Here is a 27,965-nt window from a genome sequence, read left to right as displayed (position 1 = left end):
GACGTCTCCTACTTCACTGTAAAGTTCAATCTCAGTGTTTGTGGGCTGGAGGCTTCAAGTTTCCACATCACACTTGTATAAGATGAATATTGGACCAGTATTGGCTCCAGGCTAGTTGTGAGGTCACAAATCATGCTCGTAGGTGCATCCCCTGAGATCAGACTTTCAAAGATCACAGAGAAACTTTCAACTTTCCGCAGATGAATGTTAAAACAGCCTTCTAATGTCAAACTGCACATGCATCATTCTGCACAGTGAAGCTCAAACATTCAACTGTAGGAACAAGAAGAAAAATGTATTTTGAGTGGAAGGGGACTTTAAAAAAAAAAAAAAAGTTTTATTTTGAAGGTCCTGACCAGAACTGTGCTTGTTTATTTTGAGCAGCTTGACAATTGTGGACGTTAACTTAGCACCTACACTTAGCAACGTTAGCTTGTTAGCTAGCTAGCATAACATTGTGGGTGAAGTGTGCAACTCGCAAAGCTGAACCGACACTACAGCTGACATGTTGTCTGTAGCCTCTCCAGGCAGGGGGCAAGTGCAGCTCACATTAACGAGCTATAGCAGGCAGAGTGACTCACCCAGGGGGTATGACTTGTCCAAGTTGACAGCATAGCTCCTTGACTACTCCAGCACGGTCCGACTTCACCTTCCTCTCTGGCAGCCTGGCAGCCCCCTTCTCCTCCGGAGATATGGGAGCACAAAGTGCGAGCACGGAGTCCACGTTAACAAGGGATCCGGGTTTCACTTTCCACTCCAGGAGCCGTAGAGGGAGAGCCCCGGACGGCCAGCAGATATCTGCCACCTGCACCACGGGCCCCTCCGCTGCTGCACCGCCGCCAGAGTCTGCAGGGGGATCCTCCATGCTCCGCACTTTCCCCAAAAAAACTCTTTAGTTTGTCGCGACGGTCCTCTCACAACGTATCCACTAGACCCCGCAGTGCCCCGTGAATCATTAAAACTTGCAAAATAACCTGCATCAAGGAGAAATAAAACAAAAGTGCTGCCGTAGCTAGCTTGTACAGTCAGCTATGTTCGCTCTTCCCGCCCGTAAAAGATTTTTTTTTTCCTAGGACGGCGAAGTCACGACCCGCCCTACTCTGCCTCTGATTGGTTTACCCTGATATTCGTACACTAATCCTAACCAATCTCATTCCTCATGCCTAAATCTAACCAACCCAACCAACGAATGCAACGAGTACTAGCCAATCAGAGGCAGAGTCGTGCGGGTCATGAGTTCGCCATCCTAGGAAAAAACAATTTGGCCTCACGTAAACAGGAAAGCGCAACACTGCAGCTACCGCATCCGGTAGACTATCGCCAACCTAGATGAGAAAACACGCTTTAAACTCAGGTTTCCAAATATAACACCTCATTGAACACCAGCGCTATGGTTAATTGAAACGTTACCATTGTTGTAAAAACTTCCGTTTCCCTCCATTTAATATCTAATGATTACGCTGATAAATGTGAGTGCGTGTCGTTATGGATAACGCATAACCTACATGTGGTTTTACACGAGGCTGAAGTCAGCTTCTAATTCGAAGTTCATAGAAAAGTTAAGGGAAAACGTAAATATTATATTATAATATTTAGCAGCTGATTCTCCATTTTTTCACCACTTACACTCATGAAAAAGTGTTAGACTTCGTAGCAAAAGCCTTAACGCAATCCATCCTCAGATTTGTGAAACCTTTTATTTTGATTATGAAAACAAAAAAAAGGCAATTTTACTGATATTTCTCCACCAAGACCACATTAGACCAGGTCCAGATCGAAAACCACTACACTTAGACGCGTTAAATTTTAATAATAATAATAACAATCTAGTCCAGATTTGACAAGTCTAAGTGTAGTGGTTTTTGATCTGGACCTGGTTCAATGTGGTCTGGGTGGAGAAATATCAGTGAAATCACCCTTTTTTCTGTTTTATGTGACCCGCTCCCTGTGTAGATATAAAGGGCTCATTCTAAGGTAACAAAAACACAACGATTCTTATTTTCGGATGAATATACACTAATTAAAACATGAATATTATATTCCATTTCTGTCAAGTCCGCTTCGCTAGATGCCACTAAATTCTGCAAACTGGACCTTTAAATCGAATGAGAAGCTAACTTCAGTGTCGTTGTTTTTTTCCTGCAACTAAACCATTTTACAACCGTTATTCTGAAGGTTTACACCCTTTCCGGTCACGCTAAATCTGGCGAGCTTGTTAAGACAGCAACGCACATGCGACGCAGTATCCAAGTGTCATATTATCAACATAAATCCCAACTAAATGAGGCTGCAATGGAAAAACCCAAGACATCCAAACTTTTGTTGTTTGTTTTCCCCCTGCCACTTTCCACAGGGCTTGAGATGAGGACCATGGGATCTAGAGCCACCTGATGTAAGATGATGTAACAGAGAAATAATAATACACTAATGTCCCATGTGTCACAGTCGGTTGAACAGGCTTGTTTGCCTTATTAGTGCATCATTTACAACTCTAATGTGAACAGGCTCTCTCAACGCGATGCTCCCACACAGATTAAAGTGCGCTGTAGAAAAGTTAGAGGTCATACTGTGTAAATTACATTTCTGACCCTGAAGGTCATATTATTTTTTGTGCTTTGCAAGACGGTTAATAATGGTCTTTATAGGTTGACGTTAGGATGAATGGATGGAGGAGGAGGCATGAAAAACAAGTGAATAGACACCTCGGACAAGAAAGCATGCCTCGCTCGGACCACTCCGGATGATCGATGACGTTTTGTTTGATACCTCCCACCAGAGAGTCCGCCACCAAGATGCATCACCGTCCAGTCCGCATGTCCGCCCGGTGCTAAAAAAAGTGCACCTTCTGGTAACATGGGAGGAGGTATTACTGTGGCCAGTAAAAGTACAAGGTTCATATTCCATACATAACTGATAAGAGTCACAGTACTGACAATAACTGGCCCCTCAGATCCCGTTGGGTTGGAGCTCCTTTAATTAGTCTCACTGAATGTTATTAAGGATTTTTCAGAATTTAAAATCCCCCTCCACTCAGACACGTGTTTTGCTTTTTGTTACCTCTCTTGGATGTTTGGTCTTCACTGTGCATGATGATTATCGTGCGGGGTTTTCTTTTTTACAAAAGTTTCTCACCTTAAATCTGAGTTTAAGACGTGTACCTACCTACCACTTACACAAGTGTGATGTCTAGTACACATACACTGAGGAGAATGGACTTTTCAGCGAAGTAGGAGATGTCTGAATGATTTTGCTATCCATGGATTATTTTTTTATACCGGGAAAAGGAGTTTAGAATCGATACGTTATGACTTTATTGTCAGTTTACACTGAAATTCATTCTGTGTCCTTAGGCAGTACACTTACACATGACACTTTTCATAGACATACAAAACATGTCAGACAGTCATGACAATCATACATATCACATCATATCCTCTTGATTCAGATCTCAGATAGCAGCACACTGATTTTGGTTTAACAATCAACACATTATTACTCCAAGCAGAGTATTTCTATGTCTTAAAGAGATCTTTTAGTGATCACAAACATCACAGCAGGAGACAAGTGTATAGAAACTGATGGAATCCATGTAATAATTAATGAATGAATGAATTTACCACATAAGGAAAAATTTAAATTTAATTGAAATGGAACTGTTAATTGGCACACCATTCAATGATTTAGGATTTTTTTTACCGATGATTTTTAATGGCATAATTAAATATATTTAAACTGTAATGACTCACTTAGCTGTATAGTGTTTGTTTGAATGAATCAATTAATCTAAAGATAATAATTATTTTACAATTCAAAAGACTTTTTATGCCAATTATTACGATGGCACACTGCAAGAACAATCTCTTCGCGGCGTCTGGACTGAACAATGATAAATAAATAAACCTATGCACATTGAACAAGATTTAAGCGAAACCGGAAAAGCGCGGCAGGGCATCCTCTTGTACTTACTCTTCGGACAAACCTATAGGAGGCAGGCATGCTAGTAACTAGCTGTCGATTAATTAAGGAGGTGATAGGTTACCAGTAACCGGCTACATCGTGCATAGGAAGGACACTTTGGACATTATTCGTCACTGTGAACAGAGCTGTGTTAACCCGGGAAGCATGACAGGGGACACCTCCAGAGCGGTAAATGAACGATATTTCTAAATAATATATAGCACGGTTTGATAGTAGCGTCAACTGAAGTTAGCCGGATGACCAATGGCTAAAGTTAGCCGTAATTAGCTGGTCATTTTAGCAACAGTTACTAACACAAGACTCATGTAAGGTATTCAAGAGGCGAAGCTGCATTTTTTGAGTATGATTCTTTGACATTGGTGTGTCCAAACTTTTGACCGGTACTGTGTTTGTCAAGGTTGCTTAGCTGTATTTCACATTTTTTCCATTTCTGTTGGCAGCTATAACTTTACTGCTACTTTGAGGGGTGACAGCAAAATATTCCATTACATGGAATATTTTACATTACATCAATACATTTACATTAATTAATAATCACATACTCTACCTATAATGTTAGTGTTTCTAAGATTAGACCAAACAACCCTGACTGTATCTCTTCATGGCTGTGTCATTGATAGTGGTGATGGGAAACAGTCTTCAGAAAAGTGATGTTCTGCTCAGTGTGTGAGGGACGGAGGGTTTGTTTGATATTGCTGCACTCAGGTCCCTGACATCACTGCTATCTGTAAATCATCTTGTCAGCAGTGGACACATTTTGTCCCTCAGATGCAGACTAAAACAACAAAGAAAGTACTCTGGCTGGTCATATTGGCCTTGATGCAGACCTCCTCCTCCTCCTCCTCCTCTTCCTGCCTTCCCAACACACACTCTCTCACACACACACACACATACACATATACATATAAAGGCCCTGTTTAGTCATTAACATGTGTCTGATCCTGTCACATTATATCACATAGTTTTGTGCTGTCACTCAAACATACTATCAGGGTCTGTCTCATGTAGCAAGCCTGACATTAGCAGGATGTCTGGTGATAACTGGCTCCCCACAACTATCAGTGACAGTCAGTCAGGTAGTAGATCTCAGGAGGGTTATTGTCAACTCAGTGACCCACACTTTCATCAAACAACCATAAAGAATAAGTAACATGTTACACAAACATATCAGAGCTGTTAAAGCTTAAGGTTTAGGGGGGCAAGGTTGAACTCTTACCTTTGGGATTATAAATAATTAGTCAATTTGTCCATTAATCAATGAACAGAATAATAACTGGCGACTACTTTGATCATCTTAGTAATTGTTTTGAGGGATTCTTTTCAAGCAAAAATGCTTAGTTCCAGCTTCTCAGTCATTGGGGTCACCATTGGCTGCTTTCCAGATTAATCATTGATGAAAATAATCACTAGTTGCAGCCCAATTTTGGGGAAATGGGCAGCTCCAAAAAAAGCCACAGGATTTTAAAACAACTGAAAAAATGAAATGGAGAAAGCAGTATGGGATTTTTTTAAACCAAGGCTGCGGTTAAGTAGACTGTAAAGGGGGATTATGGGAAGCAGAATTACCAACAAATGTGCCCTCTTAACAAACTGAACAATCTAGATGATAATAACACTGAAACGTTTTTTGCTGAAGAGAGAAGGGAATGGCAGATAGTAAACGGGAGCGTGAATTGTTTTATTGTAGCCAGGTAGGTCATTCTCACCCAGTTATCAGGCCTTATAATGGATGCATTGTTGTAAAATGATTAATGCTGTAAGTCATGACTGTCTGGAAATGCAATGATTTTCAAAGTCTGCAGGCTTTTTGCATGCTTGGAGTTATTATTGCGTACATACCGTGATCCAGACCATGTCTACAGTTCCAGTTAAAATTGTATGTCAATCAGTCAATTGCTCAAGTTTATTTGTCACATGCAAATGAAGAATCAGCTTTTTGTTTTTTTGGTTAGATAAAAGAATGAGCTTCAGCTGTGAAGCAGGAAAGGGTTTTCATGCAGCGCTTGTCTTCTCTCTAGTTAAGGTTATGTCTCCATCACATGGCTCTGCTCCGGAGATATCCGCATCCTGGCTCATCACTCCAAAAAACCAGATCCTTCAGCTCAATCAGGTATCAAATACCAGCCAGAACACAGATGATTCTGTCCACAAAGATATTGCTGTCTTGATGAAATAGGATTGTTTCCTCTTTTCAGGGAAGGTAAGCGCAGAGGGCTGTTATGGAAGACACTTGTTGGCGTCACTGTCGGCGTGCCTGTGGCGTTGGGTGTCCAGTACGCTGTGTCAGAACCGAGAGAGAGGAGGAAGATGAGGATCGTGATTGAAGGATTTGGTCGGTTCTGCAGGTTTGTCAGATGTACCATATCAGTGTTTTTGAGCAGTGGTTGTAAAGTGAATGCTGCTCTTCAAAAAGTTGGATGAGCTGGTCTATCTGTAGACTCACAGTACTACTCACGACACACCCACTTGGTTAGATTTAGGCATGAGGAGGGGGATGGTTAGGGTTATGGTAAGAACATCATGGGGGTGTCGTCTAAGTCTGCAAGACTGCAATCAGACCCTTCTCCTCCTCTGTCAGGAAATCTGCCATGTTTTTGTACTGGCCTGTGCTGTTTCCTGATTGGCTGAAGAGAAATGGCTACTTCCTTATGTTCTGAAACTGCACTTGGCGATTTGACATAGTAGGTCTTTTGAAACCCTAGGCAATGGCTTCAGATGCTCAGCAACTAACCAGTTCACACCACTGCAGTTTTCTTTGCAACATTCTAAAACCGTTTCGTCTTGTTGTGAATCGTTGATCTGAACTAGTCTTTCAAATGATCCTGTCAGTTTTCATCCAGCGAATTTGGGCCTTCTAACACAGTTTGATTTGTTAATCTGTGTGCTCAAACCGTGAGTCTGATTTCATGTGTTTCAGCATTGTTACTAGTTTTATTATGCTTTAAATTGTGCACCACACTATTCACAAATTTTAGTGTTCAAGTGACATATTAAATTCCACGTTGTCTGGTTCCACTAACATCCAAAGTTGAGTTGATCATCTCAGTTATCTACGTGTTCTCATTTAAAATCATACGTCTATCAACATATTTCATTAGCCCCCTAAGAAAAAGTGTCATTTGTGTCTGAAAATAAGTTTATGTATCTATGAAGAACAGCTTCCTGTTTGAAGTGTAGCTGAACTGAAAGAGTTTCTCTCCCTCCAATGAATTTCCAGCAGACTAGATGTTACAAGGCATACTGCAGCCCTCTCAGTCCATACTGAGGTGAATCTCTGGGTTTTTAAATGCACTTGGAGTGACCATCATTTACCACAAGCGTTGCCAAAACAGATGGCTCGCATTCCCTGCTGGTGTTCAATTAAACCCTTTTGGAGTCTCAGTGAGCTTCTTATCTGTGTGTCCTCAGATCTCTCTCTGTGGGAATCTTTATTTCTGTGGATTACTGGTGGACCACCAATGTGGCTCTTCGTGGCCTAGATGAGGTAAGTTCAATGTGATGAAAAGGGGTCGAATTATCCACAGAGGTCTCCTCCTCTCCAAACCAAAAAAAACCTGGTGATTAAAACAGGTAAAAACACTGTATAAAGCAGTTTCACGTTAAAAATCATTGTTTCTCTGATGCTGTTCAGCGGACACAGGACGTAAGGAGGGGCTAACGTTTGTTCAGATAGTTTCTCTGACAACTTAAGATCCAGACGTTCAAGAGATTTCCACTGGGAGCAGAATTATCTGCAGAGGTCTCCACCTCACCAAAACAAACGTACATGGGGATTACAACCAGTAACAACATTGAATAAAGCAGTTTCACATTAAAAATTAGTGTTTCTCCGATGCTGTTTGGCAGACACAGAACGTTCAGGAGGGGCTGCTAGCCAAGCTGCTTCTAAAGTTTGCTCAGCTTGTTTCTCTGATAACTTAAGATCTAGATGTCCGATGACTAAAATCCTTCATCCGGTTGAAAGACATACTTAACAACGACCAAGATTTAAAAAGTTTATCATAAAGATGTGGCTTAAAGCCAAATAAAAGTCAATTTATGACAGAGTTTCTGGCAGGCAACCACAATGCTGGCATATTGTCTTGTACGTGTACTCTTTGGTAGACGCCATTGTGGCAAACAGCCACAATGCAGACGCATGCGCACAAAATGATCACCATCTTGTGTGCATATACTCGTTGAAGAGGGGGTATGACGCCATTGACAGGCAACCAAATGAAACAGACCGTTACCTTGATTTAAAATTATGGCATTTGGGATAATGTAAGTACACAGCTGAACAAAATATATAACATAGGTCTAGTTGTTTTTAGACATTTTAATTCAGAATAATTAGTTACATATTATAGCCTTAAACTTCTCTCTCGAGCTCTCGTTTTTCATTATTTACACAACTATTTCTGTCACTTTTCACGTGTACAGACAAGTGCAACACTATGAATGCCCTCCAGGAGAGACTGTCTGAAAATGCGCACCGTTATCCCCGTATTTAAATCATTACCGCAGTGTGTTCCCCCATCGTAAAGGTTCCTGTGCAATGTCCGATTTTGGGCTGTCCCAGAGGAAATTTGACAATCAGTAGAGAAATTTTGTGAAAATTCTGGTCATCAGTCAAATATGGTGGCTTTAGATTGTCATGTTTGACATAGTAAAACATGGGCAGGATGCAACTTAGCTGTAAGTTGCAAGCCTCTGCATTTAGTCAATAGTTTCATCAGTGCTCCCTGAGGTAATTAATTATTAACAAACATTGTACCTAGGGTGGTGGACTTGTTGCTTGTGATTTTCTGTCACTGTGGGTGTTGACATTGTGTGGACAGTCATGTCTTACTGCTGTCCTCCCCTGCTAGAGCAGCCCATCCTACTTGGCCCAGATGTCAGCTTGCCACCAGAGGGCAGCAGAGTGCATGGTGGACGGAGCCATAAGGAACGGAGGAATATACATCAAACTCGGCCAAGGTCTTTGTTCCTTTAACCACTTGCTACCCCCCGAGTACATCCGCACCCTGCAAATACTGGAAGACAAGGCCTTGAACAGGAGGTACAAAGAGGTGAGAACTGCAACACAAACAAGGCACATGGTTCAGCCGGAGAGGACAGCTTGAAATTTCTCAGGATCATGTTTGTGTCTGCAACAGGTGGATGCTCTCTTCCAAGAAGACTTCAACAAAAGCCCAGAGCAGCTTTTTAAGAAGTTTGATTATGAACCCATTGCTGCTGCCAGCTTGGCCCAGGTTCATAAGGCAGAACTCTTTAATGGAACATCTGTTGCTGTGAAGGCAAGTACTAATTTCCAGACCAAAGTCAGCATTATCAATCATTTATTTCCATTTTTGCCAGCTTTTTTGATCTGACACAGCACTCCTAGAGCATGAAGGATCATAATGAACACCACATTAGACTTGTGTTAAGTCAAACCCCTTGTTTTTGGGCAACAGCATTACCAACCACCTGGAAAATATATCGCCTTATATTACACTGACTATCAGTATGAGGGAAGCATCTTCTGGAACCTACATGAACAGAAAGTTCAGTATAATCATTTTTGTTGTCCACACAGGTGCAGTACATTGACCTCAGAGATCGGTTTGATGGTGATATCCGAACATTGGAGATCCTATTGGATATCGTTAAGTTCATGCACCCCAGCTTTGGGTTCCGATGGGTCCTCAAGGTAAGAAAAATGGTGATATTTCTCGCTCAACCTACTGTACAGTTTATGCTTGGGAGAATGATGTACTTGTAATTTCTGTAGGACTTGAAGGGAACATTAGCTCAAGAGCTGGACTTTGAGAACGAGGCCAGGAATTCTGAGCGTTGCGCCAAGGAGCTGAACCACCTCAAATTCATTGTTGTACCAAAAGTCTTTTGGGAACAAACTAGTAAGGTGAGGTTTGTTATTTATGGTACAAAATAATTGGGTGTCCATACTTTCTCTTTGGCTAAAAGCTTCCTCATGTTTTATTCTCCCCAATTCAAAGAGAGTGTTGACGGCAGAGTTTTGCAACGGCTGCAAAATCAACAATGTGGAAGAAATTAAAAGACAAGGACTAAGTTTGAAAGATGTAAGTTGAGGCACTCTGCACAACAAATCACACTTAGAGTGGATTGTTATCATAGAAACGCTGTCCGAATGAAATGCCTCAAGAAATGTTTGTGTTTCAGACTGCTGATAAACTGATCCGAGCATTTGCTGAGCAAATATTCTACACTGGTTTCATCCATGCTGACCCTCATCCTGGGAATGGTAGGTACATAGTGTGTGTGTATGATGCTCTCTTGGACTGTTTTTTTTAAATCAACTTAAATAAATGTTTCTGTGTTTGCAGTTCTAGTGAGACAAGGTCCAGATAACAAGGCAGAGTTGGTGCTCTTGGACCATGGCTTATACGAATATCTTAGCCAACAGTAAGATTCGGATGACTCCCGTTTATTGAAAACCTTTGAAAAACTATCGACTGGCTGTTATGGCTGATGACCTAATAGTGTTCAATATCTGTCACCTTTGACCTTAGTGACAGAATGGCCCTTTGTAAACTGTGGAGGTCCATAGTCCTGCGAAATGAGGCAGCAATGGAGAAGTACTCCAATGCCCTCGGAGTCAAAGGTGAGGACAATCAACTTCATTCATTCATTAGTATTGATTTCTATTATAGCAAGGTTTTTGTACCACAAAAATACAGTATTTAATTAGATTTGATAAAGACACTAACAGAATGACCAAACTGGGTAAAAAAAAGGGGTAAAATATAAACAATGAAATATGAAATTTCTTACCTCATTTGCTCTGCAGAGTACTTCCTCTTCTGCGAGATGCTGCTGCAGCGACCAATCAACATGCGGGAGTTGGGTCTGTCCAACATCCTGAATCGGGAGGAGACAACCTACATGCGCAAAATGGCCATCAACCGCTTTGACAGCGTCATGCAGGTGCTGAAGTCGATGCCCAGGCCGATGCTGCTGGTCTTCCGCAACATCAACACAGTCCGAAGCATCAACATCACTCTGGGCGCTCCGGTAGACCGCTACTTCGTCATGGCCAAGAGGTCAGTGCAGCCAAAAATACCTGTCCTACATGCTGAGATTTTCAACTTTTACAAATTTGTTACCTGTAGTTTTGAAAGAAAACCTGTTCATCCATTAAAATTGCAGTTCCAACATGTTGCATCAATAATTAATGGGCACTTTGACATCTGGTGGAAGAACTTACTGAGTACCTATTACCTGTACTGGGGTTTTTAAGCATCTGGGGGGGACATTAACACTTACATATAGTGCATATTTGATGAGCTTATTCCATTCGAGTCTGTATTTTTAGACTCAGAATTTTTTTTATTGACAAACTATAAGCCAACACAATATCTTGAGCATTACTTCCTGGCAGTGTGAAGAAGGCTTTGAAACAGCACTTAGACCTTCATGTTGCAAAATAAAAATCTCAAAAAGTCCAAGTGAACTGTTAACTGTGTTAAGTAAACTATGGACAATTAAACAAAAAAAACAAACAAAAAAAAATCAGTTCCTTTGGTCTTTGGTCTGGTCAAACGGTGCGTTGAGGAGCTGATTAGTGTTTCAGTATTTTCTCCGCAAACATTGTCCAACAGAAGTCAGACAGCACAAATTATTTTTTTATAAGTCTTCCAGCTGTTTGTAACAGCAGTGGTGCTAGTATGAGCCAAGACACCTCAAACCAGTCTCACCCTGTTAGCTTGCATTGTTACCTGATGAGTAATGTTGGCCGGTGTCATATGGACGCACTGTCAAAACATTTCAGTGACAGAGTAATGTGTCATCGACAAGTTTGAGACCAAAATCAGACCAAAGTGTGTTGCTGAATGATAAGTTACCAGCATAGTTAGGTTCACATTCTTGACATCCTTCTTGGCTTTCAGTGCGGTGCGAGGCTGGGGCAAGATCCAGGCAGAGAGGGTGGGGATGCTGCCCAGGTTCTGGATCTTCCGCTGGGTGCGGACAACATATGAGAGCTTCAAGTTTGAGCTGGCTTTGAGGTAAGAACTCATTGAGTTTCCGAAAGCAGTGCTGTTAATATTTACTTTTTTGTGACCAGAACCACTGAAAATGAATTTTGACTCCCTTGCAGATGGGAGATAGCAACAATGAATCTCACGCGTTCCTTCCTGAACCTGCTGTCGTACTTTGGTCTCATATCTCTGGACGCAGACATGTACGAGTACCTGAGGTAGTGCACAGCTCTCCAACACTTTTTGAAGAAACAAAGAATATGGACATTTTCCAAGTTAAGCACAAGTTAATGCAAGCCAACCACTAGACAACAAGGAGCCTTTGACCACTGAAGCGGCTCCGAGTCCTGCTAGTAATGGTGCTACTCCAGTGTATGTGTGTGTGCACTGTTTCAACACCAAATCATATCCTGAACTGATGATGTTTTGAAAATGGCTTACAATATATTACAATGCAGGACCGTAAAGCACCAAACCCACTCCACTATAGACTCCCAGAGACCAATGTTTCACAATACACAACAACTCCGCAGACCACTGTAATGGTTTTATTTAAATTAAGAAAATTACTTTTATTTTTTTAGTATTAATTCAATTTGTTTTAGTGTAATCTTAGTAGAGCAAATCTTTTTGAAATCCAAATGATTAAAGTATATGTATCATCCTGGCTTAATACATCAACTGGAGTCATTGTACTCCATGAGTAATGTGTAGTAATTGTACATTGGCTGTAAAATGAAGCTAACACCACGTCTTGCTGCATCTCCACTGCGATGACATTAAATGTAAAAAAAAATGTTTAAAAGAAAATCTCTTTATGGTTTCCAGTGAAATATTTCAGTGCTTCAAGAAACTGCAGCTTTATTGACAGCAGTACAGTGAATGTTAATCTGTCATGTGAAGAATTGATATTAATGTGTGTGTGTGATGAACCATTTCAGTTTAGTGTTGCTTTGATGAAGGCTACTGCAAACAGAAAGCTGTTGGGTGTTTGGGTCCCACTTCCCCTGAGATCAGAAGTTATTGCTTTTCAACTGTGAGCACACTCTTTGCAGCTCAGAAGAATGGTCCAGTACCACCTAACCAAATGTTTTTAAATTATTTTAACAATGTCAATAAAATGTTCTACCTCCTTTTTAATGCATCCCTGTCCTTTTTACTTTAAGCTCAATGTGAAATTAAAAACACACAGGCTTGTGTATTTTTGCTGATTTTTCTTTTTTTTTTTTTTAATACAAAATATTCTACGAAAACATGGTGGGCCTCTTTTTTTTGTCCAACAAGTAAGAAAAACAAATCAGGTTTGCACAAAGATGGCAAAACATTTTCTTCATTCAGTATAAAACAGCATTTGTAGATGAGATGAGGGAATGTGGCTCTCAGAAATGAGCAGTTACTCTGTCGATCTCCAGAAGGTCATCCAGGATCTAGAAAGGGGGGGGGGGGGATGCATAAAATGAAAAGAAAATCAGAATAAGAAAACTATTTTCACTGCATGCTGTCTTCTGTTAGAGTTCTTACAATGTCTTGAGTGGTACCAATCTTCTTGGCCAGCTCGCTGCGCTCCATCGTACTGAGGTACAAATACTTGTTGAGGAGTTCTCCATCAAGGATATTTCGCACAGCGTTCTGCAGGCCTCGTCTGTCACTGTGCAGCATTCTGGATGTGAGATACAAGAAAATATAATTCCATCTTTGAACAGTGATTTCTAGCGTGTGACAAGTACTGCACTGTAAGTAGATGTGAACCTGAAGGCCTTTGGATTTAGACCAGCGTGATGAGGCAGCATGGTGGTGAGAGCGTTCTGCAACATCAACAGGCGGCGGTAAGTCTTCTCCTGCATGGGGAGGAGCAGGCCAACTCCTCCGTCTAGTGTTGCTGTGGAAACAGCAAATGGCTTTTTAGTCCAATATTTGCAGACATGAAAGAATTTAACTTTCCCAATCAATTCTGGACCAGATGCCACTGAAAAATCACAGCTTGTACCTGCTTGTTCAGTTGTCAAATTTTAGGAACGTTTTCAATAAAGCAAACATCTGACATAGGAAGCAAGAGTTTGGGTCACCTACCAAACCACGTGATGTGCTTGTTATCCCAGGTCAGAGACTTTTTGCTGCCAGCGTCCAGAGCTCCTCTGCACGGCATCCGCCAGAAAGTGTTAATGTTCGCTCCGACATTGAAGTCCGCTCGCCTCAGCAGGCGCATACCTCCCAAGCTCTCTTTAGCTGCAACCACAGATACAAACTAAATGCGTGATACTAGTTTATCACCTTGAGTTACATAACATGCATCTGCGGTTCCAACAATAAGACTCACCCTCAGGTAAATACATGTATACGTAGAGGTTCTTGTCTCGGTCCGACACTAAAAAGAAAAGAATAGTGAGAATGGAAGCGACACTTTTGCAACCTGTAAATGTAATTTCTCCCAAAAGGCGCATATATATATATATATATATATATATATATATATATATATATATATATATATATATATATATATATATATATATATATATATATATATATATATATATATATATATAAATATATAAAAACTTACCCAAGAATCCGAGCTGGTTGTTATCCACCATGAATTCAATGCTGTAAACCTCCAAGGGCTTTGCATCCTGTTCCCAAAACAAGAGAAGAAAACAGTTCAATCCAAAATCCCCTGAACTATCTCCAGCTGCCAGTGCTGCTCTCTTCAAGACTAACTCGATTAAATCCAAATACCCACAGGAGACAGACCATCAATACTCACTTCTACATCCTAATCAATAAACACTCCACTGTGTGTACTGCAGCCCACAGGTTCAAGTCAATCTCCCTCTACACTCCAATACAACACTTAAGCCTGTTTAGTTTGAAACTTCATTTGGGCCTATCTAACTGCGCGAGGGAACAATTCAATTCTGGCAAATTTGGTGGTCTGAATTCAATTATAAATGTATCTTCCATCAGCAATGGGTGAAGTGTTCCACTGTGTGTCTGTTACTTCCTCACCCTGCTGACAAGTGACAGTGTCTTGCTCTCCTCCTGGTAGCGGAGTAGCGAGATGCTCTTCATCAGGTCGGCAGCCAAGATGAAGTTCTTGATGCTGAACATCTGGTGGATGTGGAGCTGGGTGTCGATGAAGGCCATGCCGGTAAGGTCGTTGTCCTTCAGGACCCACAGGAAGATCTGCAGGAGCACACACGCGAGTCCATCACACCCTTCTTCGTTCTTTGTGTATTTAAGTATTAAGTTAGGTTGTCGTTAGTTTTTGGATCAAAATTCACAAATCTAATGTTAGGGCTAATTCCAATCCAGTTCTATTATCATTCAGTAACTAGTTACAGTATGAGACAGTGGTGTTTTTTCTAATGTGAGACCTTCTGTCCGATGGCTGAGACCAGGTATCCGTTGCAGTGACACAGAGCTGTCACCGGTCCCTTCTGTTCCTTCTCATACAGTACTTTGAACTTGTTCTTGGTGAGGGGCTGGCCTGGCTCTGGCACTACTTCAATCACATCCAGGATCAAAATCTGAACATAAGAATCAAACAGTTAAATAATGGAGGCAAAACAGCCAATTATTATTTTTTGCAGGAACTGAACCTTTGAGGCGTTTACAGCCGGTTTTCACTTCTTGTTTTTATCAGATGTGGGTAGTAAGAAAACCCCCCTGGAGCAAAACAACAGTATGTTGCTGTGTGCTGCTCACCCGGCCTCTGCAGGTGACCTCCTCCCCCTGCATCAGGCAGGTCCCTGCTGCGATGTAGCCCTTCAGTCCGGACACTGTCTCCTGACTCCTCAGTGCCACTGTCTTCATACATGTCACATGTTCCCACTCCTCCAGGTCGATCCTTATGGAGACAGAGCGCTCAGATGTTACGTCAGGTCAACAAAAGTGCAGATGTGCAGCTGTTCAGGATCAGCATTTACTTCAAGCTGACAGTGCCTCTCTTACATTCACATCAACCAATAGAGACATAGGTATGATATATGCTAGATTCAAACCCTGGATGTCACATTTACAGTTTATGACAGACACACACTATTGGATGATATTCCCTCAACACATTCATGGTGCTACACTCAGCTGCACACACAAAGTAATGGAAGTAGTTGTGTGAAGAATGAGTGAAGACAGAGTTCACACCCTGCCCACTGGCCAATTGCTGCACGAGGTTTGCTGATTTTTGGTTTTTGGAAAGTTTTCGGACACAGACTTTGGTATTGGGGGAGAAGGTTTTAGATGCTGTTGACCATTTCGCTTGAAACAGACTGGTAACTACAGTGGCTTCTGCCAAGGCTGCTCAATCTTCTGAATGTATTAACAGGCAGTAATAAGCACAAAAGTCCACAGTGACACAGTCAGTCATGAGCTTAATGTGTCAGATTTATTTGAGGTAGTAGGTGTCAAAAATCAAGCAGTTTCAAATGTCCTATCAATTTGTTATTTGGGTTTTTTTTTGGAATTTCTTCTAATTTCTTCCCTCTGGTATTTTGCCTTTATTTTACAAGGACATGGCAGGAAATGAGGGGAGAGAGTGGACATATAACAAAGGTTCTGGCCAGAGGGAGGTTGCGATTACGTGGACAGTATGTTAAACCCCAAGGGCACCAGGACACCCAGAAATATGTTCAAAAAATGTCCTGGACATGGATCAAAACAAACTACAAGCTACTCATTCATAGGCCTGCGGCTTCACCTACAGCAACATTTCATTTCATTCTGTTCAATCGTTTTGAAGATACTCCATTGACTTACAATTCCAAAACCTCCACCATCCTTGGTGATATTACTTACTGTGTTGTGAATATAAGAAATGTATGAGAGTGAACTGTCAGTATTTTGCTTGTAGTGGCAGCTACAGTACCACAGCTGGTCATTACACAGACAAAGGTCACCTTTCATTGTCAGCATTTTATCTGCATACAAGTTCTGTACTCAGACGACAACGGGCTTGTCTGACTGAATATAATCTGATTCTTGGATGTTTTTGGTAGAATCAAATTTACACAACCTGACTTTATACTTGTATAAAGCAGACTGTTTCCCAGCTTAATATTACATGTCAGTGACTGCAGGGTAAAGTTCTCCTGACACTGAGCCCTCTCTCCAATCCAAATGTGTTTTCACAGGAAAGACTGATACACATTATCTCACAATCAGTGAGCCAACATATCCAGAAGGAACATTGTGTGCTGGGCTTAAGTACTTCATGCACACAGTTCAAATTTGTTGACCAAGAACAGTTGACCCTCACTGGGATGAGGGAAAGCAGCCATGTGAGATCAAAGTAACTGTTTACAACTTGGATAAATGACCCAAGATTTTCAATTAAACTCCACTTAAAGCAGCACAAAGCCTCCAGTGAGACGACCAGCTGCAGAGAAAATGAGAAAAACAAAACTGCCACAAGCTTGTGTGGACCTCTTTATTCATGGTTACCCTAATCTCTATTAAAACAAGGTGGTCCTATTGATTTTGCAAACTGCACTGTTGTTTTTTTTTTTTTTTAAAAAAGGTGCGATATATAAAGACAACAGCTTTTACCGTGTGTTGGGAATGGCCTCCCAGCTGACTGGAGAAATGAGCTGGATGGAAAACTTCTCCTGCTGAGGATTAATGTAACGTTCATCTGCAGAGAGTAGGAGGAGAAACAACAGTTATTACCATCCTGACAATGTAAACTCCCAATGAAAAGGTTGTGGAGTAGCTATCCACATATTTGTGTTCAGGATAAAGATTGTAATTTTTTGCCACAATAAGCAGTAAACTACCAGCTGTGAAAGGCTGACTGCACAGGACATGCCTCACAACAATCTGAGTCAGCTGTAACATGATTGAGAACGTGTGAAAACTTATTAACAAGCAAGCACAGAGGTTGGTGGAAATAGTGGTTGAAAGTGCTTGGACATCACTAGTTCATATAGTTTTATAGTGGTGAAATAGTAAGCTGAAAGAAATGAATAAATGGTTGAAATAGTAACAAAAAGTAAAGCTGCAACAATTAGTTGATTAATCGATTAGTTGCCAACTATTGAATTAATTGCCAACTATTTGGATACTCGATTAATCGTTGAGACATTTTTAAGGGAAAAAAAGTCAAAATTCTCTGGTTGCAGCTTGTCAAAATAACTGTCTGGTTTCTTTAGTCCTGTATGACAGTAAACTAAATATCTTTGGGTTGTAGACTGTTGGTCGGGACAAAACAAGACATTTGAGGACGCCCCCTTGGGCTTTGGGAAACAGTGATCAACATTTTTTCACCATTTTCTAACGTTTTATAGACCAAACAATTAATTGATTAATCGAGAAAATAAACGACAGATTAATCAATAATGAAAATAATTGTTGCAAATAGTTGCAGCCCGAGCTGAGAGTAATTTTTAAATGATAGTGGTTATTTACAAGAAATTAATAAATGGTTCAAATATTAGCTAAAAGTAATTTCTAATAGTTAGCTAAAGACAATGGATAAATGGTAGCAATAGTAGCTAACACTAATTTTTAAATAGCACTTATATGTAAGAGAGATTCCAATAACATGAAGTTTCAAATCCATTTGAAACGACACATCTGGAATATGATGGTTGGTGTTGATGAATGGCTACTTTAGATCATCTGATAGGGTTGTGGAGCTACATCAGACAAAAAAAGTTTGGGAACCTTTGTAAACAATAGGTGTGTGTATGTGTGTTCATGTCTGACCTCGTTCTATGATTTCAAACTCCTTCTCCTCTCCTGTCATCCTGGGGATGCGAGTGCAGGGCTCTTTCACACTGGTGCACACAGCATACACCTGAAGCCGAAGCCAAAAATCACACAGAAAAACTTCACATCAAAGACTAATCTCTTCAAAGTCACCCTCATTGATTTTTTTCTCTCGCGGTAAGAAAGCTTTAAGGCTAGAGGGCTTTCATCTCAAACTTTTCAAAGCGTCCCGGTCGATACGCTTTTATTTTGCATCACGTTATGCAAGCGGAGGTGTGTGAGTCCGGGGAACGTGTTTCAGTTTGAATTTGTGTCAGGTCGCTGCTTTGGAGCCCCTGGTGCTGTGTGGGCAGAGTGAGAGGATCCTTGCCTTTGATTCGACATGGTAGGAGACGTAGTGGACAGTGCATCTCAGTGGGATTTTTCTCACTGGCCAAGGGGCATCGTAGGACAGATAGGTGGGCAGGACGCTGATCCTCAACTCTCCCTGCGGGAAAACACACACAGAGATGCACTGATAAGTGCTCAAGAAGCTAGAAAGTGACTGAAAAATAAAATTGCCTGTTGAAATCTAGAATGATAATCTCTCTACAACCAAAGACCTTAATAATTAACATTCGGACTCATGTGGAATCACATCCATGAGAAATCTTCTGTCTCAGTTCAAAGTGCAGGTTTAGTTTTGAAGACATGACAGAAAGAAGAAACTTTCATCCAAACACCGACGTTATCTCAACCACAGTGACGAGGTGTCCTCCGTGTACCTGTTTGTTGAAGTATAGGAAACCTTTGGGGCAGTTGATGTTATGGAAGGGGGAGAAAGACTCGATGGAGCCATCGATGGTCATGGGGTGAAGCCTCATGGCTCCCCGAGAAGTGACCAGCATCCAGTGAGGAGAAGGTCCACAGATGAACACCTGAAACAACGAGGAAATGTGGAAAATGACATGACAAGGATGTTTAAGTTCTTGTAGCACTGATGTTGGGAGCTGGAATCCTAAACTCATCATACCCCTGAGTATCCAGAGATGTCCTCAAAGTATCTGAACCTGGCAATCCGACTTTTTGCAGCTGAACTCTCGTCGGATACGCCGCTCTCTGCCTTCTTATCTTTCTTAAGCTTTGATTTCTTTTCTCTGAAGTTAATGTTGTGGGGCACCTGTGCAGAGTAAAGTACAAGCACTGAACATCAACTTCATCCACAGCTGACTTTGTTTACTTCACTTCAAATTAGTCTTATTTCTTACTTTTTTGAAGCGCACTTTCAGGTTGTTTTGAGGTTGCTGTTGATCATAAGAGAACGCTTCATAGATCAGAAGCTCCTGTTCCACATGGACCTAGGAAACAAGAAAACATACTCGCATTTGTCCCGGTTTGTTTTATAACAGATTTGTCTGGTCACTCTAGGAAACACTTACCAGTAAATATGGTCTGCTGTGATTGTTGCCGAGTGAGACCAAAGACACCTCCTTGACTAATGGGATCTCTCCCTGTCGTGTCACTTCCTCTTTTTTACCCTCCCCTTGTGTTGCTGATTGGCCAGAGGAACTGTCCACCAGCACTCTCTGACCGACAGGGAAGTTCTTAACCAGAAACACCAGTCTCCAGTCTGGCAGCTGGTAAATCTGTTAAAATAAAAGACAAGGACCACGAAAAAAAGTCATTGTCGTAACAAAATTAATGTGCATCATGTGACTGATTAACTGATCTTATATAAACCCCATACCTCCATTACACCGTTTTCCCTGATGATCATACACCAGTGGGTGGGCTCTGTTTTGCTGGAGCTTCCCTCACTTCCAGACGGCGCCTGTGCTGTAGAGCTGCGGCTGATTTCGTCCTTTGCGGGTGCCGCGCTGGCATTGGAGTCTCCATATAACATTTCCTCCTCATCGTCCACTGTGTTACTGCACAAACATTTAACATCAATCCATGAATAAATAGCAGGGGTGGCGACTGGTTGTTTCTTTCAGAGTGGAAGGGCTGTGAAGTCTAACCTGAGGTCCTGGATGATGGTCTCTGCTTCAGACTGACCCCTGATCATCGTGTCCTCTTTGACGGAGCAGCTCACTTTGTTTTCTGTGGTGAACATTCCACTCACATCTCGGTACGCGCACAGTGTGATCACCCTAGATTGCTGTGGAATGAGAGGTTAATCAAATAATCATGAGGTTGTGCATTTGCGTGTTGTCATTCTTGAAGCCCAGAATCAAAGTGTGTCAATTTGACACTGCTGAGAAGGCAAAAGCTTCCACTCATGCTTAAAGGTCTTGCGTTTGGCCTGCAGGGGGCGTGCTTGTCAAATGAAAACCCTTTTAAAGGTATGATTTACTCACAGCGGGGATCTGCGGTTTCTGCAGAGCCAGCCGGTGTGTTTTCCCCATGTATGAGTCAGTCTTCAGCACAAACATGGTGACTACTCCTTCTGCAGTCATGATGACCACGTAAGGGTCTGCCACAGAGCAATGCACTATGGGAGAGCCTAGGTCCACTGGGATGAAGTGGAGCTGTGTCACTGAAAGAGGAATTTATCAGTATGTGTCAGTGAATCAGGCTATAGAAACAATACAATTAATTCTTCAAAAAGATGGATATACATTTATTTATATTACTTTCTGTTACTGTGACAACCAAATTTCAAAGAAAAATGATCACAAGGAGAGTTTTTTTCACCTCCTTCCAGCAGCCGGATGCCCATGGGAGAGACTTGGATGATGTACTTGTTGTCACCGATGTTTCCAGCGAACACTGTGGGCCCCTGGGTGGCGAAACCACTGGTGTCCAGCTCCATGATCTCCTGACCTGTCTGAAGGATCTACAGTAAAACACAGAGGTGGTTGAGTGTTATCTTACGGTGTTAAAGGAAAGCAGTTAGAGAGAGGGTTTAAACGAGATAACATAGATCAATATTACAAGACAAAAGATGTTTATTCATGCGTGTTCCTACCATGGTTGAATCCTCTCTGCTCAGAATAAGAAAGCCGTGCTTCTTTGTATCATCCTCCAGAGGAGGCTCTGCCTTCTCCTCCTCCTCTTTCTCCTTCTCCTCCTTGTCTTTTTCTCCCTCTTCACCATCCTCACCTGTCTCCGTCTCTCCCCTATCCTCTGACTCGTCGGTTTTCACAGCCTGGGAAGAGAGCAAGAAACATCTGACTACAAAAAAAAAGATCTCACAATAAATGAGAGGAAACGTTGAGCTGTTAGGCAGAAATAAACGGTACTTTTTTGTCTTCCTTGACCTCACTTGAGATGACTGTCCACATGTCGTGGCAGCCTGGCAACTCGAACGTAGTGACTACTTGGGGTCTGATGCTTCTCTGGTAACAGAACGGAAACAAACAGTTCAAACACAGTGCTACATTTTCAGGCTTTGCAGAATTGCATATAAACCCCGCAACATGCTGGAGTTGCAAATCACAGAAGTTATGTAAGAGCTGTGTCAGCTTGTGTCTGGGGTGTTTACAGGCTACTCCGTCGATCTCTGAGGCAGCCCTGGTAGACCCAGAATTCACTTTAGCACCGTCACTGGACTTGTGGCAGACGGCCCTTGCGACCACAGGTTTTAGGACGGTGCGGTAACATTTATCATGCATACAACTACCCATGCACAAAACAACAGAAAAACTCAGGGAGGAGGATTTACCTGAAGTACAGACAATGCACCGTTCTTGCCAAAGCCAGAACACACCACGACTTCCAGGTCAGGTTCGGGGTTGCTCTGGAACTGTGGGTAAGATGAAATCAAATAATTAAATACAATTTCCTGCTAAAGCATGTTGGAGAAATACAAAGCAGTAACCAATCAACAGAGACTCCGGGAAGTGTTTTAACTGCCTGTACCTCTTCAGACAAGAAGGCGGGTTCACCCATGGAGGCGTTGGCACAAGGTCCGATGTTCAGTATGCTATCACACACCTGTAAGAAAACACAGGAAAGACCTTCCATTACCTTCAACAAAGATGCGAGACAAACATAGACAAAAAAAAGCCATTCATAGATTTTTTTTAATACCTCAAAGGAGTATGTGGCGAGCTGGGTGCCTGACTGGGCCTCACTTCCGTACACTTCTATCTCATCCACCTCATCTGTCAAACCAAAGACATTAGGTAGAAACACAGATTGGCAGTGGTGGATCACACACGCATATCAAAATTAAATTGGAACATACCGGTCCAGTTGGTGGAAGATTCTACTCGCTTCTTTTTGCTTGGTGGTTCCTCCTGGAATTCATAAGCAACAATTTAAGACTATTTTCAAACAACATGTGTCTAAGTCACTTGCTGCAACTAGATAAGCATAGTAGCATAGATAGCATAAGCAAAGTGAAAATTCAGACAGAGTTTCAATAGTGCCTCATAACAACAGGCTGCATTCACATTTACCACAAACACAAACTTACCTGTTTATCTTTTTCCTTCTCTTTCTCTTTGTCCTTGTCTTGCTTTTCTTTGCCCTCCTCTGGTGGTGTCTCCTGCAGTTTCTCTGTGTACTTCAGGAGCAGCGAGTTTCCCAGGCGGGAACCAAGGAAAAGGTAGCCAGGCTCCATGGTCACCATCTAGAGGAGGAAAGCGCAGATATGCAAAGGTCACCTACACAGTGTAATACCCAAATACTGTATTGTCTCCAATGTTAGAAAATCCCCCTACTTTTTGAAGAAGAGAAACACTTAATCAGTCCTGTGACAAAAGTTTCCCGGAGATATCGTTAGTCCAATAAAAAAATAGTCGTCATCCTTGAAAGATTTTTCGTTAATCAAATTGAAAAATGAAATCATTAAAAAGGTATATTATGCAGGATTTTACTAAAAACAATGTATAGACTTATACATAAGAAACAAAAGAAATCCCTCAGGCGCCGAGTTTGTGGTGTTGTATGTATCTACAGAGAACCTGTCCTGTGCCTGTATTTTCTTATTATTTTGCTGTGTTCCAGGCACTTCTGGCCTGCAACCTCTGGGCAGTGGACCATGGGCAAAGGTTCCTTGCTTTAAGTGTTTTACAGAATAAACGGAAAGCAAAGTTATATTTGTCTCTCTTTTTTTGCTGATCTGAAAAATGATCCGATCTGTGACTTAAAACCACAATATGATCCCAACTGTGAGTGTGTAGCCCCCAGCTAATAACACAGCACAGGGTGTGAGGTCAGGACTCGTAGGGTAGCAACCAGGTTACATCTCTGTGCTTTTATTTGATTTAGTTTTTTCCCTGCTTCTTTCCTCCACTGTGTGCAGAGTGCTGCTGTGTGCTGCTCCTCTGCTGTCCGTGTGTCTGTTTGACCAACACACACACACACACACACAGAGCAGAGTAGGTGTGTTTATTTGTGCTGTAGAACGTAACCGCTGTGAAACATTCAGAAAATAATGTTTAATTACTTAATTAGTTAACGCACAAAGCTGAGTACGTCTTCGGCTCTCTCTCTCCCTAACTTTGAATGCTGTGTGTTTACAAACACCAACCAACAATTCCTGCATAGTATACCTTTACAGAATAATATAAATCCCCTCTCTGGGGAGCTCTTGAAGTGCTCAGAATGATTTTCCCTGACTTTTATCATTTTACAACTTTTTGAATCTCTTGAGCTTCTCCATTCAGTGACACTACTAATTCATGGTTGCTTGACAGATGATTTGGTCCCTGGTCTGCTGTAAAGATGTCCGGAGATGCTTTCGACTTGTTTTACTCTGTGGTAGCAAAACACATTATACAAGTCATACCAATCTCCTGTAAGTTAAAGGACGCGTTCACGTTTGGTTTTTTGTGTCCGTCTTAAAACAATACTCACATGCTCATATGTGCATTGGAAGGGTTTTTGATTGCTGTAATTGTTCCCCTCTAAAAGTAATTTCAATGTAAGAGATGGAGGGCAAAATCCACAGTCTTCATTCAGTGTAATGCATTCTCAAATTAAACAAAAGCTGTTTCCATTGGACAAATTAAGTGAGTATCTTCTAAAGTTACAGTCTTTTTAGTACCATATTCCTGCTTTGCGTTACTTTCCATCTGCCACAGCTTAGCAAGGAAATTCATACTAAAACACTGTAACTGGCAGATACTCACATGGTTTGACAAATTCAGATTGCCTCATATTATCTACAGCTTAGCCTCAGAATGCGTTTGTTATAGGCTAACAACCCATAATGCAATTCTATTTTAATGTGACAGAGGTTGTGAATGTGTAATTGTCTTGTCCTTGAATATAATACAACTCCCTCGGAGGCTTTACTCCTCTGCTGAGGATAAACTTACACAGGTTGTCAGGACACTGGCAGCTGCTTTGTCGAAGTGGAAAGCCCGGACGCTCCTCATGCCATCAGTAATGAGAGTCAACACATATCTGCAAGACAACAAGACAAGAGTCAGCAAAGATTCATAAACTGCCATTAGGGTACATGTACATTCTGGTAGTAATTATGACTCACATTTCTCCTCCTTTCAAAGAGATGACCATCTTGTCGTAAGCAATAAAGTCAGATTGGGAACAGTCCAGTGTGATCTTTACTTCTTCCTGTACACCTGTATTACCAAAACATGTTATCCACTGATGTGTATCACAAAATATCAAAGGGTATGTAATAGAACATATTAAAGATACAAGTATAGGTGTTTGGTGAAGGTACAGGTGTCATGTGAGTGCTTACGCAGAGGGAACGCTGTGGTCCCAGTTGTCTGAGAATTGAGAGACACTCCATACGGTGGAACACTCTGGTTCAGGTACAGCAATGAATTCACAGCAAACACCACCACACCACCTAAAGAGATTTGATATGTGTTTAGCACTCAAATGAGCTGCAACACTGTACACTTAAACCAGGAACACGTCCTAACACTATATTAATTATTCCAGTTTATAAATAGTGACAAAGGAGAGAATTTGCCGAGCTCACCAATGGGTTTGGGAACAGCCATGACCTGCGTACAGTCAAACGGCAGATTACTAAGAGACCAGATGACAGGATGGACCTTCTGCATGATGTTGAGAGAGATGGCGACGATGCTACAAGTGTCCTGACGTACAGCCACACGCCTGGCAGAGTGACACACAACACAAGTTAAATGTTAACCCCTCAGAATATAATATAAAGACATAAAGTTGCCATTATAGCTGGTGGTGTGGTGGACTAACCCAGGCCATGTCTGGTTGGGCTCAAACAGGATGAGCAATGTGGGCTCGTAGTAGCCATGAAGGAACTTCATGTCGATGATGTTTAGCAGCTTCTCATCCAGCTCACGAACGTCAATGATGTAGCTGGGCAGGAAGCTGGATTTGGGTCTGCAGATGAGATTCACAGTGTTATATTCAGCATGGCCACTCAACTTTCAAGTGCAGTGGGGAATTCAAGATATAAGAATTCATGGTGTTGTGAGGATTTTCAGGGATACAAGTGCAAACCAGATATAGAGTATATATATTAAAAAAAGGTTAATGAGCAGAACATTTAGTGGACAGCTGACATACCCTTCTCCAACTCCACCCTCCTGTTCATCAGTTAGTGTGTCCTTTCGGAACGGCAACACCACCAGTCGTGTACCATAAATGAGCATCACAGCGCAGCGATTCTCTGGATCAACGCGGACAATGGGAATATGTACATTCTGTACAAAGCCATCCTTAAAGTTGAAAAAGAACGCAAATTAATTCAACAATTCATCCACTTGTGCATGAGTTTTTACATATTTACTGTGCTATTGTTTCTACATACTCTGAGCTCAGGCTCTTCAAAGTAATGAAGAGACAGCGTCTTGAGGTCATGTGTCCCAGGGTCGTACTCCACTACAGACAACTGGTGAGAGAACAAACACACCCAAAAGTAAGTTGAAAACTATTTGTTTTTCAGTTTAAATCAGTTTAGGCAGTGCACAGGTTAGACAATGATACCTTGGCGTCTTTGAAACTGAGAAGGAGTGCATCTCTGCTTGCTCCTACAAGCTGGACACTGGCCATGGACATAACATTGCCGAAGAGAGAAAAGGATGCCACCTGCTCCAGCTTTTCCTTACGAGATTTGGAATCTATAGGAGGAGGAAAGAGAGAAGTCTCACCACAAAGGCACTCGTTAAAGTTTCTGTCACGTATCTATAGCAAAGTATACACTTCAAGTAAGCTGTCTGGCCATACCTGAGGACTTGTCTGCCTTCGATGTACTCTGAAACAATAACATACATGTTACATTTTTGGCATGAAGCCTTTTTGTGTTTATATTTTAAAACTTGATACAATGACATGGAGAGCTGCAGTTACCTCCACATCGTGGATTATCCTGTAGACAAACAGTTGAGACGTTCCTGCAACGATCAAATTCTTCTCCTTACTGGAAATGAAGTTGCAGTAGACAGAAAACTCCACTGCAGTGGGCGTGTGGGCTTGTCTGTGTACAGCATACATCTTCAAAGCCTGCCCTCAGCATCTGATAGGTGAGAACATCCATATTAATCCCTCATTTATCACGTACAATAAACAAAATACTATTTATAACCCAAAAGTATTTTTTTCTCCAAAGTAAATTGGGGTGGGCAGTGTAAACTATCAAGCATTCTGAACATTTTGCTAAGACTGAATGGTAAGGTGAATAGTTTCTATGCCGACTTAAAGATAGGACCCTCACCCTTTCATAAAAAGTGCTGTGGAGTAAACTTTCAGATTTTGGTAAGTGCTTAATGTTATCAAGATAATGGCTGACAGGAGACGGCATGTGGTCTCAAATTAATAGTTAAAAGATAGTATAATTGCAGCAAATGTCTAAATCTCTTAAAACTAGCTTCGACGCAGATGGTTAAAACTGGAAGTAAGTGTCTGCTCTTTCGCTTAATACCATTAACGTTAATGTGCTAAATAACCACTAGCTAGGTTACCATGTACTTTACCTAAGCCAGCATTAGTCTTACCCTGCAGGATAACTAGCTTTCAGTCTAATACATAACTTTTTTATGACACATGCAAGGAGAATTAGTCCAGTTGTGTTGTTATGACTAGTGTGAATGAGAAGCCGGTAACGTTAGCGATGCTAACGGCGTGCTAATCTTCCTTAATTGTAGTTAGCGTGTTAGCTAGCAGGGCACAGCGCTTGCACCTGACTCTTAGTTTTAGCAAATTGTGAATTAAACTTGCCAACGTACCTATATCAAAAACGTTATCAGAGTGTGTAGCTTTATTGGTTCTTCTCCTGTTCACATTTAAGAGGTCATATTTTGTGGGTTACTAGGCAGTTAGCAGTGGTTATGTTGTGGCTGCGCTAATCTTCTTCGTTGTTTCTATATCTGGCAGACTAGCTGCTCCGAGGCGTCTTGCTGCCCCCCACAG

The 27,965-nt window shown here is 41.6% G+C and overlaps 3 protein-coding genes and 1 long non-coding RNA gene across 7 annotated transcripts in view; 2 read left to right on the top strand and 2 right to left on the bottom strand.

Moving 5' to 3' along the window:
* ctdp1 (CTD (carboxy-terminal domain, RNA polymerase II, polypeptide A) phosphatase, subunit 1) overlaps positions 1-1,728 on the bottom strand; it is a 71,123-nt gene extending 69,395 nt beyond the window's left edge. The window contains exon 1 of the mRNA XM_044335613.1: positions 582-1,728. Within this exon, the coding sequence (XP_044191548.1) occupies positions 582-865 (284 nt within the window). The 5' untranslated portion in view covers positions 866-1,728. The remainder of the gene's footprint in view (positions 1-581) is intronic.
* Positions 15-16,079, top strand: LOC122969697. The gene is made up of 3 exons (XR_006399077.1): positions 15-295; positions 3,151-3,154; positions 16,070-16,079. It is a non-coding gene; the product is annotated as an uncharacterized LOC122969697 (long non-coding RNA).
* adck5 (aarF domain containing kinase 5) lies at positions 2,081-13,096 on the top strand. 3 transcript variants are annotated; one of them, XM_044335615.1, is made up of 15 exons: positions 2,081-2,392; positions 5,997-6,088; positions 6,174-6,323; positions 7,387-7,462; positions 8,829-9,029; positions 9,117-9,257; positions 9,539-9,652; positions 9,734-9,865; positions 9,960-10,043; positions 10,144-10,225; positions 10,308-10,386; positions 10,494-10,585; positions 10,772-11,024; positions 11,871-11,987; positions 12,080-13,096. In XM_044335615.1, exons 2-15 carry the CDS (start codon positions 6,018-6,020, stop codon positions 12,180-12,182), a joined length of 1,695 nt encoding a protein of 564 aa, XP_044191550.1. In that variant the 5' UTR covers positions 2,081-2,392; positions 5,997-6,017; the 3' UTR covers positions 12,183-13,096. The 3 variants fall into 3 exon arrangements, with proteins under 3 accessions (XP_044191550.1, XP_044191549.1, XP_044191551.1); XM_044335614.1 differs by lacking the exon at positions 2,081-2,392 and adding an exon at positions 3,961-4,146; XM_044335616.1 differs by lacking the exons at positions 2,081-2,392; positions 5,997-6,088; positions 6,174-6,323 and having other exon boundaries at positions 8,834-9,029.
* cpsf1 (cleavage and polyadenylation specific factor 1) lies at positions 13,168-27,944 on the bottom strand. 2 transcript variants are annotated; one of them, XM_044335610.1, is made up of 38 exons: positions 27,782-27,944; positions 26,907-27,072; positions 26,784-26,811; positions 26,544-26,677; positions 26,368-26,448; positions 26,124-26,275; positions 25,791-25,937; positions 25,552-25,691; positions 25,306-25,416; positions 25,087-25,180; positions 24,914-25,001; positions 23,065-23,220; positions 22,834-22,885; positions 22,677-22,750; positions 22,506-22,580; positions 22,309-22,389; positions 21,887-21,982; positions 21,613-21,792; positions 21,339-21,480; positions 21,002-21,180; positions 20,663-20,802; positions 20,392-20,572; positions 20,084-20,290; positions 19,913-20,002; positions 19,678-19,824; positions 19,430-19,582; positions 19,036-19,152; positions 18,663-18,753; positions 17,505-17,589; positions 15,666-15,807; positions 15,335-15,487; positions 14,967-15,143; positions 14,524-14,590; positions 14,278-14,325; positions 14,031-14,186; positions 13,710-13,839; positions 13,482-13,620; positions 13,168-13,387 (listed from the first exon to the last, which is right to left on the bottom strand). In XM_044335610.1, exons 2-38 carry the CDS (start codon positions 27,048-27,050, stop codon positions 13,340-13,342), a joined length of 4,425 nt encoding a protein of 1,474 aa, XP_044191545.1. In that variant the 5' UTR covers positions 27,051-27,072; positions 27,782-27,944; the 3' UTR covers positions 13,168-13,339. The 2 variants fall into 2 exon arrangements, with proteins under 2 accessions (XP_044191545.1, XP_044191546.1); XM_044335611.1 differs by lacking the exon at positions 27,782-27,944 and adding an exon at positions 27,551-27,634.
* Positions 27,945-27,965: the final 21 nt, after the last annotated feature.

This window comes from Thunnus albacares, chromosome 19, assembly GCF_914725855.1.
Source record: "Thunnus albacares chromosome 19, fThuAlb1.1, whole genome shotgun sequence".
NCBI lineage: Eukaryota > Metazoa > Chordata > Actinopteri > Scombriformes > Scombridae > Thunnus > Thunnus albacares.
The sequence above is the reverse complement of the archived record's forward strand: the minus strand, read 5'-3'. Positions and strand labels throughout refer to the sequence as shown.

Excerpts from the sequence above, each read along its gene's own strand:
- adck5 (XM_044335614.1), top strand. The coding sequence starts at position 4,123 with ATGACAGGGGACACCTCCAGAGCG. Across the intron at positions 4,147-5,996 it reads CAGGGGACACCTCCAGAGCG|TTAAGGTTATGTCTCCATCA; the intron begins GTAAATGAACGA and ends TCTTCTCTCTAG. Across the intron at positions 10,387-10,493 it reads TACGAATATCTTAGCCAACA|TGACAGAATGGCCCTTTGTA; the intron begins GTAAGATTCGGA and ends CTTTGACCTTAG.
- cpsf1 (XM_044335610.1), bottom strand. The coding sequence starts at position 27,050 with ATGTATGCTGTACACAGACAAGCCCACACGCCCACTGCAGTGGAGTTT. Across the intron at positions 20,291-20,391 it reads GGGAAAACGGTGTAATGGAG|ATTTACCAGCTGCCAGACTG; the intron begins GTATGGGGTTTA and ends TTATTTTAACAG. Across the intron at positions 15,808-17,504 it reads GAGGCCATTCCCAACACACG|GATCGACCTGGAGGAGTGGG; the intron begins GTAAAAGCTGTT and ends TGTCTCCATAAG.